Source organism: Macrotis lagotis, chromosome X (genome assembly GCF_037893015.1).
Source record: "Macrotis lagotis isolate mMagLag1 chromosome X, bilby.v1.9.chrom.fasta, whole genome shotgun sequence".
NCBI classification, from domain to species: domain Eukaryota; kingdom Metazoa; phylum Chordata; class Mammalia; order Peramelemorphia; family Peramelidae; genus Macrotis; species Macrotis lagotis.
Window position 1 is genome coordinate 625823180 of NC_133666.1, and position 19978 is coordinate 625843157.

The 19978-nt window shown below is 42.4% G+C and overlaps 1 protein-coding gene across 10 annotated transcripts in view; it reads left to right on the forward strand.

The window, feature by feature from the left end:
• Positions 1 to 19978, forward strand: part of DNM2 (dynamin 2) — an 85567-nt gene that overhangs the window by 52451 nt on the left and 13138 nt on the right. For 3 of the 10 annotated variants that reach the window (XM_074203403.1, XM_074203397.1, XM_074203399.1), the window contains exons 3-14: positions 2915 to 3064; positions 3448 to 3651; positions 4358 to 4456; positions 5327 to 5487; positions 6693 to 6835; positions 8104 to 8239; positions 8605 to 8672; positions 9408 to 9546; positions 11668 to 11754; positions 12138 to 12208; positions 14543 to 14594; positions 15416 to 15427. In XM_074203403.1, coding sequence (XP_074059504.1) covers positions 2915 to 3064; positions 3448 to 3651; positions 4358 to 4456; positions 5327 to 5487; positions 6693 to 6835; positions 8104 to 8239; positions 8605 to 8672; positions 9408 to 9546; positions 11668 to 11754; positions 12138 to 12208; positions 14543 to 14594; positions 15416 to 15427 — 1322 coding nt within the window. Of the gene's footprint in view, positions 1 to 2914; positions 3065 to 3447; positions 3652 to 4357; positions 4457 to 5326; positions 5488 to 6692; positions 6836 to 8103; positions 8240 to 8604; positions 8673 to 9407; positions 9547 to 10869; positions 11009 to 11667; positions 11755 to 12137; positions 12209 to 14542; positions 14601 to 15415; positions 15428 to 19978 lie in introns of all 10 variants that reach the window. The other 7 variants (XM_074203398.1, XM_074203400.1, XM_074203405.1 and 4 more) reach the window with 4 other exon arrangements.

Consider the following 19978-nt stretch of genomic DNA (forward strand, 5'->3'; position numbering starts at 1 on the left):
CTTATCCTAGGCCTAGGGTCTATGAAAGAGCTTTCTTAAGGAGACCAAATGTTTATTTGCCTGTGTAAGATGGGAATTTTGCTCTGTTCAGGCCAGTTTCTAGATCCTTCATGTACTTTTGTTTTTCTTTGCTCCCAGCTGAAGAGAGCTCTTAAGCAATTAATTACTCTGAGCTCCTTCTGCTTGGCACCCCCTTGTAACCTGCTGGACATCAATTTACTCAAATGGTTATTCTGATGTTTGAGGCCTACATGCCTCTGGACTAACAATGTGGATTTCTGTGTTTACATCTCTAGCACCTAGGACATGGCACTTGTCCCCGACCTAGTAAAAATTAATATAGCACAGCGTGCTGTACCCACAAATTTCATGCCATATATTCATAGCCATCCTGATGCCAGGTTATGTTGTCAGGAAGATAGGTGAAGAGGTAAATAGAGAATATTTCAAGATATTTTGTGTGTGTGTATAAGTAGAGAATATTATAGTATAACCATATATGATGTTTGCATTTACCTTGCTGGGATCCTGGAATAGTCACATAAGGGATAGCTATGCTCAGAGGCAGGTCTTATATTATCACATACCTATGTAAAGGAGTAGTTCTCAGATGATGGCTCATCATTGTCATTATCCTGTTCAACTAACATAGCTTATTGATAGGAAGAAGAGCCCTTGAAATTAGTATTCTGGGCCATATCATAATTGTAGATTAGATATGACAAAACGAATTTGGAAAAACAACAAAAATGAATTTGAAAACACCTCACCTGGGGCGGCTAGGTGGCACAGTGGATAAAGCACCGGCCCTGGAGTCAGGAGTACCTGGATTCAAATCTGGTCTCAGACACTTAATAATTACCTAGCTGTGTGGCCTTGGGCAAGCCACTTAACCCCATTTGCCTTGCAAAAAAAAAAACTCACCTGCCAGATGGGAAGCTCCAATGGTCTCACTGTAGATCCTTCATAGTCTATACCCAAACAACATTGCTAAGTTATCCTTTTCAACATGAAATTTGAAACCTTATGAAAAGAGCATATGCTTAGTGGTTGCTAATTTTTTTTCCTTTCTCCCTAAGCATGACTGCCACATTATACATAACCAACATCCAGAAGTATTTGCACTTGGTTGTTAGAAATGTTTCCAAAGAGTTTCTGAATGAAAAATGACCTTGGTTACTGTCTAGAGCTGGCATTTCCTTCAGGTGTGTCTATTCAAGGGCCTTGCAAGATTGGGGCTGCTCTTTGGTCAAGGCAGAGGGAAACAAATGTTCTCTTAACTCCTACACTTCTAAGTCCATTGTGGGCCCTGGACATATATATTCTCATAATCCTATCTTCTAATATTTCCATTTTTCTCAACACCAAGTTCTTTCCTTAGTCATTTGGTTTCTATTTTTTAAAAGTACTTATACTTCCACTTATAAGAAGTGCTGTTGGGGATGTGGCAACAGGCGGAACACAAGTTAGTTTCTTTCAGTGGTTACTGAAGGAAATGAAGCCCAAATATGTCCACCCCTGGAAAGAGAAGCAGAGAGATTACTTTGGGTTTAAGAATCCAGGCCAGTGATCACTTATTTGGACATTTCAAATGATTGGTGCTTCTGGGTCTTGGACATCTTCCCCTGTCTGATCCTGAGGTGTCTTATGTGATTGTTCAGGTAGGTGACACCAACTTGTTGGTGAGACTCCTGGTTTTTTTTTATGCAGTTGTTTAGGTGTTATTTAGGCTTCTTTAGAGTTAATTTTCTTTCAAATACAAATTTATTCAAATTCAATGAAGTTACTAAGATACAGTGCTATAGATAAAAAAGTGAAAAAAATACTTAGCTTAATATCAGGGAGCTTACTATTTAGTATACCATAGGATGTGGTATGTGTATAATTAAGTAAAATAATCAAGTCCAGTGCAATTGGAGAAAGCCATACAAAATGCTCTAGGAAAAAGTGATGACATAATGACCACCTAGTTGGAAGAATCCAAAGTGACATGTGAATTGAGTCTTGAAGGAAAGCAAAGATTTCTTCAGGTAGAGGACGTTTCAGAAATAGGTAGCACTCCATTACAGACTGAAGAGGCAAGGAAGCACAAGAAGAGATTGAGGAACAGCTAATAAGGATTACCCAGTTGGGCTGGAATGTAGTGTTATGTGTATACACAGGTTGATGCTAGATTATCCTTGAGTTTTTCCCAGGGCACTGGAAAGTTCTGGCCCAGAAGATATGGAGATCCAGAGAATTTAAAAACTTAAAGGGGCTTTAGAGTCTATCTGATTAAAAACCTTTATTTTATATATGAGGAAATTGAGACTCAGAGATGAAAGGATTTATGTCAGCCCAAGAGGAAGTAGCAGGGCAAAACCATGAAACCATGCCCTCTTCCTCCAAATCACAGTTGTTTTCACTGTTCCATGCTTCCCATAATGTTACTTGAAGTCAAAAGGAACTAGTACAATATCCCCCATAAGAGAGCAAACTAACTAGTTTATTTTCCTGATCTTGAAGAGAACAGGTAACCATTAAGGCAGAGTTAACTGCTATGTGCTTGTGAGTTATCAAATATCTGGATCTGAATTTCCTTATCTATAAAGGGAGAACCCTCCTTTCTTCCCTCCCAGGATTGCCATGGGGGGGGGGCTCATTAAATGAAGTAATTCAGGAGCACATTATAATCATCCACAAGTGTCTGGCCTAGTCTGTGTCTGGCCCAGTCTTTGTCTGCCAATTATACATGTTTACAAGGCAGTGGGTTTGATGCTTTGATTATGAGGGTTGGCCTCCCGCACAAAATTTTCTTCTCCCCATGTCTCTTTGCTCATCACTGCTATATATATCACAGGTGATAAACTGAAGTTGGCTTGCAGGTTGGGATGTTGGCTCTCTCTAACTTGATGACATGCATTTCTTTTTTCAGAGTATGCGGAATTTTTGCACTGTAAATCCAAGAAGTTCACGGACTTTGATGAAGTTCGCCAAGAAATTGAAGCAGAGACCGACAGGGTCACGGGGACCAATAAAGGCATTTCTCCCGTCCCCATCAACTTGCGAGTCTACTCACCACATGGTAAGCAAAATATGACATAATTAATTTGTTTATTTTGAATATTGGAAGTTGATGTTTTGACCTTTTCTTCAAATTATACTAATATTTTCAAGTTGATGATTCTTGAAGACACCAAGACCAGATAGCATTGTCCTTTAAATTCTCCCTTCAACTGCCCTCATTCAATTGATTAGCCTCTGAGAGTGCAAACAGATAGTTGATAAGATCTTGAGGCAGGGAACCTCTCCTCGTACATTTTCTGGTTCATTCCAGGAATTGTGACCAGGTCCAGCATACAGATGTCATTTGACATGTCACCAGGTAAACTGTTGATGAACTGAGGGTTTTATGTCTTTCCAGTCTTTGAGGCTGATTTTTCCTTCAACTTTGATTTTTCCTTCTAGTGTTGAATTTAACCTTAATTGATCTTCCTGGCATCACCAAAGTACCTGTTGGTGATCAGCCTATGGATATTGAGTACCAGATCAGGGACATGATCCTGCAATTCATTAGCAAAGAGAGCAGCTTGATTCTGGCAGTCACACCAGCCAACATGGATCTAGCAAATTCAGATGCCCTCAAGATGGCCAAGGAAGTTGATCCTCAGGGTAAGTCCTAGAATCCCCAGGTACCCACCAAAAATAGTTATGAACTTAGAAGGGAAGGGAAAGGAACCAGGCATTATATAGGACCTGTTTGGTGCCACGCACAATGCTAAAGTATTTTACAAATCTTCTCTCATGATGAAATTGGTTCTAAATCCCTAGATTTCCTAACATTATCTGAAATAATGACCAGGTTGGGCTTCTAGAAAAAAAACTGATCAGTACAATTGCTACAAAGACCCTCTCCAGGAAAAAGCCTGGACCATAACTTGAACTCAGCACTCTTTTAACCTGTGCCTTGGTGAATCTCTGAACATCTGTTCTCCATTAACTTACTGACTGCCCATCTTATAACTGGCTACAATGGGATAATTAGAAGGTGAGAGTCTTTGTTACTGGAGAATTTTCCTTGTTTCCATATGAAATTATACCAAGGCTCAGGGAAATACAAAAAGAAGAGATTCTGACTAAAGCATAATCATGAAAAATTGCATTGACTGCACAGTGAGGCAAGAGTTGACTCTGGTAATAGTGTTGTATCTCTTACAGTATATTTCAACTTAAAGTACCAGATTACTTCCCTGTTGTCATATCCTTGCTAGGCAGGGTAGGCATTCTGCCAGTTTTTTCCCATATTTTCTCAGTGGAGAATCCTCCTGGTGATTCTCTCAGGATGTTCCTTTATGTGTCTATCTTGTGACTTTTTCAGGCTTACGAACAATTGGGGTTATAACCAAGCTTGACCTAATGGATGAAGGGACAGATGCCAGAGATGTGCTTGAGAACAAATTGCTCCCTTTGAGAAGAGGTAGGACTGTAATCCAAATCTTTGGGGAGCTGGAATGATGATGAACAGCTTCCTTAGTGTGTTTGAAAGCCATGATTGAGGGGCGGCTAGGTGGCGTAGTGAATAGAGCACCAGCCTTGGAGTTAGGAGTACCTGTGTTCAAATCCGACCTCAGACATTTAATAATTACCTAGCCATGTGGCCTTGGGAAAGCCACTTAACCCCATTGCCTTGAAAAAAAGAAGCCATGATGGAGAGAAAATGCTGGACAGTGAGCATTATTTTGTTGGATTTTTATCAGAGCTTTCTTCATCACCTCACTTTGGTTAGCCATAGACACACTATTCAGCCCCTATCCTTGAAGCTGCCAGATAAATGGAGAAGAGCATGGTAGTGTGGAAAGAACTGAGCCACATTCTACTAGGTCCCCTTAGAAGGAAATCAGGAATCATATTTTCACTGGCCTTTTATAGCTTTTCCAAAATCTAGCACAGTGTTCTACATATAGAAAATAACAAGGGGTTCTTGAGTGAATTCTAGATCCTAGATTTTCTATTATTTGCCTGGGTGACCTTAAACAAGTCATTTCCTTTCTCTGGGCTCCAATTTCCACATCTGTAAGATGAGACTTGATGATTTCTAAGTTCTAGTTATAGTCATGCTTATATAGTCAAAGTTTTCAGAGTCTCAAGATTTTTTTTTTAATGATTGTTCTAAAGATCAGAAGTTCAGTCACATGTAGTACATGGGATTTAGTTAGCATTCTCCTACAGTTGTTTACCCCACCTTCAAGTACCACCTTCTTAGCATCAGAATGAAAGGTTTGAGATAGTTCTGAATTATCTTTTGGTTCAGAAGTGCCACAGGCTCAAGTAAATGATCTCCCTGCAGGTTATATTGGTGTGGTAAATCGGAGTCAAAAGGACATTGATGGGAAGAAGGATATCCGAGCAGCCCTTGGGGCTGAGAGGAAGTTTTTCCTCTCTCATCCAGCCTATCGACACATAGCAGACCGAATGGGTACCCCTCACTTACAGAAGACCTTGAACCAGGTATAAGCTACCTTGTTGTCCCCCCCAACACACACACACACACACACACACACACACACACACATACACACACACACACATAAAGCATAGGGTAGGACTTCTGAAGGCTTGTTAGAGGGATTGTTGACCTCTTCTCCCTTAAGAATTGGGCTTTGAAAAAAAAATAAAAAAAAGAATTGGGCTTTGGGGGCGGCTAGGTGGCGCAGTGGATAGAGCACCGGCCCTGGAGTCAGGAGTACCTGAGTTCAAATCCGGCCTCAGACACTTAATAATTACCTAGCTGTGTGGACTTTGGCAAGCCACTTAACCCCATTTGCCTTGCAAAAAAAAAAGAATTGGGGGGCGGCTAGGTGGCGTAGTGGATAAAGCACCGGCCTTGGAGTCAGGAGTACCTGGGTTCAAATCCGGTCTCAGACACTTAATAATTACCTAGCTGTGTGGCCTTGGGCAAGCCACTTAACCCTGTTTGCCTTGCAAAAAAAACTAAAAAAAAAAAGAATTGGGCTTTGGTTAGTGTTGGTGTTCTGTGATCCCCTGAATTTCAGGCTACCAGTGTTTGGAGAGTCAAAGACATTGTTAGTTCCACAACTCTGGAAATTTCTGAGTCTCCTGTGTTGGGATGGATGTGTACTTGTATCTGCAAGTGGTCGTGACAGTGAGCAATGGAAAAAACAACAGATTTTAGGACTGGTACAAGTAGAATTGGAATAAGAACAACCCTGTTTTTCAGAGAAGATGGGGCAAAAAAGGGAGTGAAGATTGAATGAACGTGGTTTCTAGCCCAAGAAATGAAGAACAGAGCGTTGCTGTATGGAGGAGAGGGGGATAAAAGTTTTCAGAAAGAGTTTTAGCAAGATTGCATGAATTCAGCAACTTTTTGGTTATCATGAAGTCTTAGAAAAGTTGATAGACTCAAGAAGTGCTTGTCACCTGAGTTGGTGCAACAAGAGCTGGCCAGCATTTGGGTTCTCTGGATCAGTGGGAATCCCTGAACCCTAGTAAATCTTACAGGTTTCAGTGGTTCCTATTGCCATCCATAGAAACACATTCCTTTGCCCTTCCTCCACAGTTCTCTCATGTGACTCTCTAACTGGCTTACCTGGAGCAGGAATGCAAAACCATGTACAGGCTTTGTAACCTTTAGTAAGAGCATCTGACCCTCTAGGTGACTGATTCTGGTCTAACATCTGACCCTTTCAATGTAGCAACTGACCAATCACATCCGAGAGTCTCTGCCTGCACTACGTAGCAAGCTCCAGAGCCAGCTGTTGTCCTTGGAGAAGGAAGTGGAAGAATACAAGAACTTTCGGCCTGATGATCCTACCCGGAAAACTAAAGCCCTGCTGCAGTAAGTGCACTGGCTTCCTGGCCTGGTGCATGGCCTGGCAGCTCTGGGTTGAGCCCCTTTCTCTTTGTCTAGGGACTTTTCTTCCCTGTATTCCCCTAGTTAAAGATAAAATTCATCTTCAATTTCAAATCTGACCTCAGACATTAACTAGCTGTGTGACCCTGGGCAAGGCACTTAACCCTGTTTGCCTCAGTTTTCTCAACTGTAAAATTGAGTTGGTAAAGGAAATGGCAAACCACTCCATTTTCTTTGCCAAGAAAACCCCAAATGAGGTCACAAAAATTCAGACACAATTAAAATGACTTAATAACAACTTGCTAGTTTCTTGAATGGGGTGGGATGCAGAGTAAAAGCTCTGGCCTCTTGTCTTGGGGCATACACATTAAAAATCCCCTAAAGGAGTTTGACATAAATTTCTGGCAGAGAGGAACTTTTAGGGACTGAATTGCGCTGGACATTGAAAAAGGAGCATTTCGGGTTGGCTAGGTGGCACAATGGATAGAGCACCAGCCCTGAAGTCAGTTCAAATCGGGTCTCAGACACTTAATAATTGCCTGTGTGGCCTTGGGCAAGCCACTTAACCCTGTTGCCTTGCAAAAAAAGGAAAAAGGAGCATTGGTGCTATGACTGCTTCTCCCAGTTTGGAGAGTTTTTGAGTGGTATTGTCTATTTAGCTGTCATTTGGCACCTAGATTTTTGTGTCTTTAGGAAAGAATAAAATGGAAGCCTTTGGAGTCAGGCTCTCTGGTTTTTCTGTGTACGCTTGGGGTTGACTTCAAGAAGTTCACAACTATGAATGTTTAAAAATTGTTAGTCCCAGGGAAATTCCTTTTTTATCTTGATAATGCTCTTACAAACAGTAGAAAATAAATCTGAGCTTTGTAATTGTAGGGAGGTACAAGTTAATTAAGCTTTAGTGTTTCTGATAGACTGGGAGAACTGGTCTTGTTTATGTTGGCTATTCACATTGTTTAAATTATCTCCATTTTCCATTTGGTTTCTGAACATAAATCTGAGTATCACAGGTATATGATTTACAGTGATATCTTTTGTTTTGCTTCTGTATATTTAGATTCTTATTTCTCCAAGTTAAAACTGTTTTGAGAATTGTATTCAGGGTGCTGGATTAATATTAACTTCTTGAAAGAAAAATTGTATTCATCATCATTTCCTTTATTGAGGGCATAGCTTGCTTTGATCCTTAGGCTGTGGTCACAGAACCAGTGTTAAGATATTGAAACACACCTTCTTTAATTTTGCCATTTTAGGATGGTCCAGCAGTTTGGTGTAGACTTTGAAAAGAGAATTGAAGGTTCGGGAGACCAGGTGGACACATTGGAACTTTCTGGTGGTGCAAGAATTAATCGCATTTTTCACGAGAGATTTCCATTTGAACTTGTGAAGGTGACATATTCAATGCTTCTCTTCAACTTCTACCAAAGAACAGCTCTCACCTCCAAGAATCCTTGGAGGACAGGCACTTTAATAGTTTTTGAATTGATAAAGACAGTGAGGCATGCCTTCATACTCATACCATTGCATTGACTCTGGTTTTGAAGGGAATCAAATACTCTTGGAGGTTGAAGTTTATGTCACATAGATGGTCATTCTTCAGAGCTAATAAGATTCAGATTAGCCAATTATCAACTTGAAGCTTTCTTATAAAGATACATATTATAAGGGAGATACTCAATTGTAACTCACTTCCTTAAATTATTGAACTTCTGTGTTTTTATAGATACCTATCTCTGTATGTTTCATTTTTTTAGATGGAATTTGATGAGAAAGACTTGAGACGAGAAATTAGCTATGCAATTAAAAACATCCATGGAGTCAGGCAAGTATTGGGGTGGGGAAGGAGGGTAAACTTCCTTCTGTCAACATATTAATGTGTCAGCCAGGCTTCTGGAATGCCTGTGTTCCCTGCCTCTGATATCTAGGTTGGGAGGAGACTGTTGGCCAAGGACCGATAGTCTCAGAAACAGAGCCCAAGACCTTGAATGATGGAGTGAAGAGAGGCAGTTATTCTGGCATGCTCTTCCCTAGCATCTCCCAGGACTAATCAGTTGCCTTTCATATTTTGAACTTAAGGGCAAAAATCTGTCTAATTTGAGGCCTGTAAGTAGGCTATGACATAAATTACTATACTATTTGTAGTTGTGACCACAAATACTACCTGAACCTCCCACCCCAATCTTGTTATGGTCATGATGTAAAATGAGGTTTTGTGTCAGCCACCTGCTCATGTAAGAACCTTTTAAAAGAAGAGTATGAGGAGATGGATTGTAAGAAGAACTCCAATGTGAAGGTAAACTAGCATGAGAGAGAGAGATGAATTTCATGTTGGTTACAACTGAATGTTGCCAAGAAAGAATATTCTGACTTGTGTTGGCAAAGATGAGCCTTGTTGACACTAGGAATTCTTAAATAATGGGAGTGGGTCTGTGACTCAGAAGTGTGATTATTGCTATTTCTTCAGTTAAACAAATAGTTGCCATTAATATTGTTGATTGTTTTTTGTTTTTCTTTGATTATTTCCATCACCCTTGCTCTTGTGGTTGGACGTGCATAGGACGGGGCTCTTCACCCCAGACTTGGCATTCGAGGCCATTGTGAAAAAGCAGGTGGTGAAGCTGAAAGAGCCTTGTCTGAAATGTGTCGACCTGGTTATTCAGGAGTTAATCAATACAGTTAGGCAGTGTACCAGTAAGGTATTGAGCCCTCCCTGAGGGTTATGGAAAAGGGAGCCATGGGGGGATGGGTGGCATCAGGATTGCAGTGCCCTGCCTGCTCCGACTGGTCATTCTCCCCAGATTGCTTTTACTTCCAAGAGGATGTTTTCTTCCTAACCAGAAGCCTAATAAGGGACTCTGAACTATAGAGTGTAAGACTGGATTGGAATTGTTTGCATCATCTTCCCACCACTCTTCAGTAAGGTCACCAGTGTCTTTCTATAGACTCTAGTGAATGGGGGTAGTAGGAGATAGAATGGGAAGAATGCCAAGCAAGCCTCAGGAGTTGGCCAGTTGAATGGGCAGCTTACTCTGGGATCCTGATGCCCAACATAGCATGTGTCTTGACTGATTTAAAATGCTGCTTTGCTACACCCTGGGAAGCAGAAAATTAAAATGTGCCCCTTCTTGAGCTTGGAACCCCCAATTCTCTATTCATCATGGTTTTTTCCTTTTTTGAAAAAACACACCCCATGGTACAATGTTTTGCATGAACCCACTGCTGCCGAGCCAGTGTGTTTCCTTTGCTGCACATTGCAGGGCACAACAGAATGATGAAGTGAGCCTGTGAATAAATGGCCCACAGTACCAGGCACAGGGCAGTTTTGCCAAGGATCCCCCATCTGTAGCGTGCCTCCTGCTGTTGTCCTCTAGGCTCTCCTCACAGGGGGAATTTGAAGTACATTGCCAACAGTCAGTGTGATTGGCACAGTCAGTTTCTACACTTGGCAGGAAGAGCCCTTCCCTGACAGTGCCTGCTTCCCAGAGTGACCTGCTTCAGCTGAGCTATGTAAATGCTTTCCTAGCGTTTTGTGTGTGTGTGTGTGTGTGTGTGTGTGTGTGTGTGTGTGTGTGTTTGGGTGTATGGGTAGGAATCTTGGGGCTGTCTTGAAGAGTCAGGAGATTTTTGCTTCTGCTGCGGTTCCTGATCTGTGTCATTTTTAAAAGCCTGCATTTGCTTTCCAAGCTTCTTCAGTCAAACCCTGCAGGGTTGGAAGTAGATTTCCAGAGGCTACAACATGTATTTGAAAATTCAGGACACCCAGTGAGTGCTTTGGGTGTAAGGTGACTAAAGCTATGACCTTGCAGTATTGACAATTCCAGTCAAAAGCCCCTTGAAATGGCTCTCCTTCCGAAGCAGCTTCCCAGGGCAAATGCCGAGGCTTTTACTATGCCTCTTACTAACTGGTTGCCTCTCTCCTTTTCTTCCCTCTCTGTCTTGTTGTTATTGTGTGTGTTTGGTCTGCACTGCCTTTTGGGGTCTCGTCTTTCTGCCTCCCTCTCGTGCTCTGCATGACGCAGGACGGGTCTCTTCACCCCCGACATGGCCTTTGAAGCCATTGTGAAAAAACAGATTGTAAAACTCAAAGAGCCGAGTTTGAAGTGTGTTGATCTGGTGGTCTCAGAGCTGGCCACCGTCATTAAAAAGTGTGCTGAGAAGGTAATGGGCTAAATTTTTTTTCCATCTGTTAGTCTAACCTGAGCATCTGGAAAATACTGGCTCCACAGGACCTGCCTAACTTATTCGTGGTCTTTCCGAAAAATAAAGCAAGTTTGGTGGCATTATTTCTGGCCCCTATCATAACTTAACCTGTCATCCATGGACAGGCACCAAAAATAAATTTGGAGGTCCTGCTGAGACACATGACATTAGATGTTGTCTTGAACCACTGCCCAGGAGACCAAAATGCCCATGAAATGACTTTGGCCCCAGAGCTTCAGGCCATGGGTTAGGCTGTTCATCTCATTGGCCCTATTGCTGCTTAGTATATTACTTCATATTGTAATCCAGCCAGTGGGTGGAGGTGGGAGAAGGGACAGGACTTCAGTGACATATGACTGTTAAACACACTTCACCTGCTTTGAATGAAATCTTTTTATCTTTGATTCTTTTTTTTAAATTAATCTTTTTAATTCTCTTGCCAACTCAAGCTGCCCATATTTATCTCTTTAATGAGTGTTTGTGGTGACAAAATTGGGGATCAATGAAGTCCTTTCATGTCGTCTTGGCTCTCCCTGGCTCTCTGCTTTCTTCATGTAAATTGTTGTGGGTTTTTTGCTATGTAGAGCCATCTGACATTCTGCTTTCCTCCCCCATAGCTTGGCTCCTATCCCAGGTTACGAGAAGAAACAGAAAGAATTGTCACCACTTACATCAGGGAGCGAGAAGGGAGAACAAAGGACCAGGTGGGTTTGAATGGACTTTGACAATGTGTTTGTTCTACAGATACTTAGAGGTACTGTTTTGCTAACTGAAGGACCAGGTTACCTTAATGACTGGACTCCATGGAATTGATTTCATGGAAGGACAGTATCCAGCTCTAGAGTGCCCATTATTGTGTGTATTCAGTGAAATACAGGGATGCCCTGAGAGCCTAGACGGACCAGGCAGATGAAGCCTGTGCTGCTGGCCCTTTCCCTGAATTGGAAAATTGTTATAGTTCTCCCTCTACTGGTGAACTTGAGAAGTGTGTTCAATTGCTGTAAATGTGTGTTTGGACCTTTGGTTTCATAGTTTGGTGTGGAGGCTTTTTTTTTAATTAGTTGTAAACATACTCCTCCCTTTTCAGATCCTTCTTCTGATCGATATTGAGCTGTCATACATCAACACAAATCATGAGGACTTCATTGGCTTTGCAAAGTATGTATATTCTACCTGTAGCTTCTTGGATTTGGGAGTCCTGCCACCAGATAGGTCTTAGAGCTGGCTGTCCTAGAGGGCATCAAGGCTTCAGGTGATGCTGACTCAGAAGGCAGTGGAGGGGGTAGGAATAATTCCTAGAGTGAGCTATATTCTGAGTTTTGAGGTTTCCCTACATATCTTGTTTTAAGGGCAAGTTTCTCTAGTGACAATGGATGAAAAACCTAAAAAAAAAAAAAACGGGGTGGCAAGGTGGCGTAATAGATAAAGCACCGGCCTTGGAGTCAGGAGTACCTGGGTTCAAATCCAGTCTCAGACACTTAATAAATCACCTAGCTGTGTGTCCTTGGGCAAGCCACTTAACCCCATTTGCCTTGCAAAAAGCTAAAAAACAAACGAAAAAAAAACGAAACAAGACAATGAATGAAGATTGTGATGGCATTCTCCCTTAGCATAGGGAAAACTACCTTAGCTATGTGTGTACTGTAAGATCTAATTTGATACTTAAATCATATGCAAGGAATCAAAAGAAATTGAAACTAGATCTTCTTGCAGATCTTTGGGGCCTCATCAACCCCTCCCTGTTAAATGAACCCAAGCAACCCATGCTTAATTTCCTAAGAAAGTTTGGTTCCTTTTAAGAGCTTGCCTTAGGTTGACTAGGAGATTGCAGTTTCCTCTGCGTAACCTGGTCTTTTTTCAAACTTCAGGAGATGATCTTAGAAAAAGCCTTTGGGTGGGCTGTGCCTAAGAGTCTTCTTGGTAGCTGGTGAGGAGACGAGGGTAATGGTTCTCTATATCTTCCTCTGCCTTTTGCCATGGTAGTGAGCCATGACTGTGTTGAGTCACAAGGAATTCAGTCCCCTGCTGTGCCCTGTCATTTAGGATAAAGTGAACTCGGTACCCTCAACTTGGATTGTCAAACCTCTGTGGAGGCTCCCTGCATCTCTGTCTTGGTGTCTGTGTGGTGAAATTGAAATCCCTGGGTTTCTTACCCCTCTCAACTGCTGCTCTTTTCCTCATTTTGTTTCTGCTTTTCACACTTCATCCACAGTTCCTCCTTCTCACCATCTCTCCTGTTTTTCCTTTGATCACTTCATTCTTTCCTCTGGACTCCTTGGCCTTCTTCCCAATAACCCCAGCTGTTACTATACTGAGCAGCTTGTGACAGGGTGGGTATCTGCCTGCTGTGTATGCTGTTTCAGTAGTCTTTTAGAGGGGTCTGGGTTAGATCTGTTTTTGACAAAGGTGGTGGTAAGTCCCAGAGCAGTAGGACTTGCCTAGGGAACCAGTCCAATCCTTCAGACTGAAGAGTAGTAAAAATGTTTCCTTGGCCCTGCTGTTGTGTAGCCTGGTCATCAGGCTATGATGTGTGACTACTGCCCATTGTGGTTACACTGGCATAGCCCTGCCTTCTTTAGAATTTGCCATTTGAAGCAATCAGTCCCTTCATAGAGAAAGGCATTCATATAGAATCCTGTATTCAGTTCTCCCCTCCCTCTTGATTTAAGTCTTAAAAACAAAGTGGGATAGCTTTTGTTCCTGTACTTTGAAATAATTATTACTCTGCTATCTCAGGTAAGTGAAGTTTTCATTAGTAATAAGCACTCTTGTTGCCAACCTGTTCTGGCATCTGAAATTTCATGTCAAGGTATCCCATCATTACTTTAGAAGGGACAGTGCTAGGGTTCAAGCTCCTCAAGCTCTGGACTTCGGCAGTTCAAAGGATCGTGAGGAGGGCATCTGTAGAGACCCTCTACTGCTTTTTACCTGAGGATGAAGCTGTAAGCTGGTTTGCTCATACTGCCAATGAGGCAGCATCAGACTTGAACAGTTTTTCTGAGCCTCTGAAGGAGTAAGTCACTTTGTCCAGGAGTAGAGTTAAAGCAGGCCTTCCTCACCTTTTGTGTGTCCTGACACCTTTTGGTGGGTCATTTGAGGAAAAAGCCCTTGAATCTCTTCTCAAAATCATACTTTTGAACAAATGAAAAAATACATATTACAAAGAAAACCAATTATATTAAAATACAATTCTTAAATAATGTCACAGATCCCAAGTGAAGAATCTTTTTGCGTGGAGGGTTATGTTCATCTAAATCAGACATAGCCTTCAGAGTGCCGGAGCTGTCTTCCTGTTTTGTTACCTAATACATGTATTTGGAGCCCTCTGAGGGAGGGAGAAAGCCTTCCCACCGGTGTCTCCAATTCTGATAGCTTTTTTTTCATCCCATTTCCATTCAGCCATGTTGATTTACCTTCCCCCTGTGCAGCTGGTCACTAATCTTCTCCCTTACTGCCCAGCTGCATAAGTATTATGTTGTGCTTTGGTTTCAGTGCCCAGCAGAGAAGCACTCAGCTGAACAAGAAAAGGACTGTTCCAAACCAGGTACATGTGCATGCCTGTGTTTCTTTGGGATTTGTTTCTGGGTTGGGAGGAGAAAAGGGAAAGCTGCCTTAAGTGCCAAAAGAGAGGTGCACCAACTTTGGTGTGAATGGTTTCCTCAAACCCTCACTGTTTACCATGCCTCTTATCAGGATGCTATCTAATTATGATTCCCCACCTTTTGATCCTAAGTTCTACATGTGTTTTGACATTATTCAAAACATTGTCATGTGACCGAATCTCAGTCTGACAGTAGTCAAGTCATTACATGGCTGTCTTATCACAGCTATTGACTCTTTGCCTTTGAAGGCACATTTTCTGTGAGATCCTTCAAATGTCCTGAGAACAAAGAAAGCAATGATGTACTAGTATACTAGCCCAGCCTTTAGGAAATGGAAAGGAAGCCTTTCCTGGGGAAATTAGGACTAGAGTAGAGTACTGATTTTTTAGGGAAAAAACACTGCCTTCACATAGTCTTTACAGAGGTCCCATCTCTCATGGGAGAGCACCAGGGGACTACTCTTTATTTAGCTTGCATGATTGAAGCCCCGGATTGGAAAATGTAACCTTTGCATGAATTTTGTGCTTGCTTTAGGTAATACATATGTTATTGCTTTTTTGTTTGGAAAGATTATAATGAATTAAACATTAATTAACACTGTGAATATAATTAATAGCATGTAATTTTTTTTTCTTTTGCTGTTTTTCTGCTCTTCCTTTTCTACCATTTTTTTTGTGCTTCCTTGCCCTTTCTCTATTACCTTGCTTCCCTCTTTCTGCTTTTCCTTTATTTACCCTACAACCCTAACTTTGTGATCCTAAAGGGTGAGATCCTGGTAAGTACCTACATAGTATATTAGTTAACCTTAGATCTAGTGATGGAGACCTACTCCCAAAATATAGCCCCAAAGAAACTAGGTTTTCATTGACTTGGGATTGAGTACACTTAGTACATAGAAGGTAAAAGGCTGTCCTCTCCCAGGCCAGATAGAGGTACATACAACAGATTTATGGAGCCCTGTGATAGACATTATAGAACATGCAAAATTGTGTCAGACTTGGCTCTGGCCTCAAGATGTTTATAGTCTCTGCAGAAGTAAGGAAGTGACTCAAGTGAGTGGAGTTTGGAAAACCTTTCAAGGCTGTGTTTGATATCCGAGCCTGCCCTCCTCATCCCAGTAGCATGACTGACATGGGGCAGTATGTTCCATATTCTTTAGAAAAGCCAACTTCTTGGTGGGGCTTCTCTTAGTTATTAGATGGTCACTGCCTCCAAAGCAGCCTCCTAGACCCTCTTTTGGAGTCCTTCCCAAAACTTTGAAGATGAACTTTTCTTCCTATTGTCCATCAAGTACCTAACCTCTCTTCCCTTTTGTGTTCCTATAAGCAGGAAAAAGCAGCCGAGAGCATAACCAAAACAGAATCAAGTCTTTAACAAGGTTTCCTGTAGCTCATATCCATAATACTCAGTTTGTTTCACCTTGTTATAACTCATTTGCTCCTACTTCTTCAGCTTTCCCTCATGCTTAGATAGGATGATAGTGTTATCCTGACCTGCTGGGCTATTTTTCAGGGACCCTATAGACCTTCCTGCTAAGTGTACTCAGTTCTGAACCAAGGTACCTGTTTCTCCCTTAATGATGAATGGGGTGAGCTCTGGAGATGATGTTATATCTTCCCAGTGGGAAGGTTAACAAGTGTGTGGAAAACAGGTTAAGAAGTCTTCTTTGTCTGAGCAAGAAAATGGAAACACCTGAACTATAATCCTAGAAGGCAGTGCAAGACAAAAAAAACTCCACTCCTTAAAGGACTGTGGTCTTGGATTTGCCTGCTTTATGCCACCAGTCCCTTATCCCTTCCTGCTCTGTCCCTTCTTAAGCAGCAAGAAATCTGGCCACTGTTGGAAAAGCTTTTTTCCCCCTTTTAGGCACCACTTTCCAGTTTCCCTTATACCTCAAGAGATTTTAAGTGATTTCCATTTTCATGTCAATTCAAATAGGCTTCCTTCCATTCTCCAAGACCCTGTGTTTTTTTTGGGGGGGGGGGAAGGAAATACTTCTCATCTCTGTTTCCCAGAGTACCTTGGCTTTGTTTGAGCAAGGTCTCCATCACTGCTTGGGAGGCTTAGGATGTGGAAGTGCTGCCTTGTGGTGATGGGAAGCTGCTGAGCCCTGACAGTTGTATTAAGATTGGTATGAGCTGGGCTACTCCAGGCCAGGAAGACAAAATCAGCATTCAGGAAGAGTGTTCCAAGATTTAGGTCCCCTTCCTTGATTCCCCTGTCCCTACCAGTTGACCAGCTCTCCCCCGAAGGCACCTTTTTGCAGGTAAGGAGTTGCTACATCAAAATTTTCTGCTTCTTTGCTATGTCTCATTCCCTTGTTAAATATCATGTGGCCTTTCTGTTCCTCAAGACATGGTTTTAGGGTTCTACACTAGCCAACTGAACCCTTACCAACTCTCCTTAATCCTCTAACTGAACTATCTTTCAGTTTTGGGTCATTGGGTTGAGTAAGCTACAACCTTAGACCTGAATTTTCAGAGGATCCTTTCATGCATGTCTCCTCTGTACCTAGGACTTGGGACACTTATCCATTTGCATTCTGGTTTTGCTGCTATACCTGTCCTGTCTCCAGCTTCCTCCTTCCCCCTGTCAATATCAAATTATCTACAGAATTTTCATATATAAATTCGGCTTTAAAATAAACTGGACTAAGGAGCCACTCACTATATGCCCTCAAATATCATATCCAGTCTCAAAAAAATTGTCACTCAATTCTTGATTGGCTTTTTGTCATCTCATTGGTCAGGGCTCCTTGCTTCTCTCCTGTGGGTGCACTTTAAGAGTTAAGATCTTCCTAATGTAACAGCCTGCAGTCACCCGTAGCTTGTACAGCCAAGTGATTTTTGTCTCTAACTCAGTGTTGTCTCCTCTGTGGGCAGCTGCCTGGATAGCTTGAAAATTCCTAGGTGGGATGGGAAGCTCTGGTATGTGATCAGCACAAGGGTATACATCTGGCTGTGGTCCTGACCAGAATCCTCAAATCCTGTGGCATAGTTGTTATGTGGTCAAAATCATGGTATTCCAGTTTGTCACCTAGATATTTTGATTTGGGGTTGAATGGCCTGCATTATTTGGTGGTTTCTATCAGAGCAGAGTATCAAATTATTTTGAGATATGGCCCTATTTGATTTTACCAGGGATAGATCCAGCATTTCTCATGTATCTCTAGCTCCCAGGCATCCACATTTCTCACCAGGACTACCCACCTTCTTGAAAACCTTGAGTCTGTGGATATTGAGAAATGTGCCACTTGCTGTCCCATTGACTCCTGTGTATTACTAACCTGTGTCTTGAGACTAGTGGCCACAGGGCCCTTCTGTAGGGTGACTGTGGGTGCTCTTCTCAATTCTTGTATATGTTTCTGAAGTCCAAGTATATGAGTCCATAAATGTGTTGGAATTTGTTATCTGGGGGAATATAATTGCTCATTTGAAAGTGTCCAAATTACTCTTCCATTTGAATGGGATATTCAGAAATCAGGCAGATTAGGTTCCCATCTCTCTTCCTTCCTTTGGCAAAGCTGTCTGACCACTGGGAGGAGAATAGAAATAGGAATGGTGAGATGTCTTATGGATGCAGGTTTCTGACTGGGCTACATGCTATGGAGCTCCAGGCTGGGACTGATGTCTGACCAAAGACTAGTTTGCTTCCTCTTTGTTTGCCTGCTTCCAGAGGTTTACTATCTCCCTTGCTGTATCTTTGAGGAAGCAATTTCTCCTTCTCAACTTGATCTGGCCCTGACTTACCCAGGGCTTTTGCCAAGAAGTCATATCAGTGTATTGATTATCTCCTGCCTTACTTCTGTCTGAAGTCCCTGGGAAAAGGGGGTGGTTAGCACTTGTTCCCATGGGATCTGAGAAATGGGTGACCAAAGCCACTTATTTTATTCAAGGCCCACTTAGGGCTAACTAACAAGAAAGAATGCAACCCCACAGCTTCTGTGCCTTTGCATGTAATGAAGTGCTAGCAATGGCATCAGATGGTTTTGTCCTAAAGCACTGATGCCACTAGCAGGGGCAGGTCTGTCTGGAACTTGCCCCTGGATTCTCAACAGAAAAGAGCCTTTGACTAGGAGTCTTGATGTTTTTAAAGGCCCTTCTGGCATGGCTAACAGAGCTTTGCTTCCCCTTGGTGTCCTCTGTGTACTAGGACCTAAACCCTGGACCAGGGTCCTAGGGAAGTCACCAAAGCATGTATGTAATGTTGATTGACCCCTTGGTACAGAGAGAGAACGACATGTGTATGTTTCAGTTTCCCCAGGAGCCAGACTGGTGATTCCTTCCACCTGCTGGTTGGGTAGGAGATATGAAAAGGCCAGGCCAGTTAGTTTATCTTCCTCTGTAAGGGAGATGAATGAGACCATGTGGTTTCCTGATGTCTTGATGAAAGCTTTTAGCAAGATTGTGAAATGGTTGATGAGCTTGGCCTCAGAGGGAAAGATCCCTATGGAAAGGTCCTGGTGATGGGTCTGAAATCCAATGGGATCTTGACTATTTTCCCTAGTTCTCAGTACCCATAGCTCAGCCTCAGAAGCACCTTGGCAGGGTCAGCACTTATCTGCCTCCTGTTCTCCTTGCTGGTGACAACCTATACTTGGCAGTTCAGCTTCAGTCTGTCACTGCCTCCAAATCCATTCATGTCCTGTTCTAGTCTCTGTTTGCTTTATGTTGGCCCCACCCTTGTGTCCCCAGCTTGAAATGTTAAGGGGCTTTTCCCCAGGCCCTGGACTCCCATGCATGTCTTCTATCTCCTTGTCTCATCCCTCCTTGCCTCCCAGGGGGTACAGCCTAGCACCTCCACAGAGGCTGACTCGGCTGCCAGGTGAGTGCCACAAGTAGGCACAGTGACATTGTCAGGATGGGGACTGGGGAGGGCTGCTAGTCACCTGGGGAGCCAGAGCACCATGCCACTCTGGTAAAAAAACACTGCCACTCTACAATATCACTGCAAACATACCTGGAAAGGAAGCTTGGTGGCTGGCAGTTTTCATGTAAACTATTTGACAGAAATCTATTTAGATTTTGAGTTGAGTTTTGCTAGTTGTCCTGGAACAATGGATGTTGAACTAAGAACTAAACAGTTTCAGAACTTTATAAACTCAATGTTCTATGATCTATACAACCTCAAGACAAGATGTCCTAGTGGAGAGTTCCATTGTTCTGTTTACTTTACCAAGTAAAGTGGTTCCTCCAGAGTTGACCTTGCAGAGAAGCATTGGCATGGTCCATTAATCAGACTGCATTGTTGGCTGCCCTAGAACAGGTTAAGCCTTAAACTGAATCATCAGTCTTCTTTACACCTATAGGTAGTTGTTTGGCTTTAG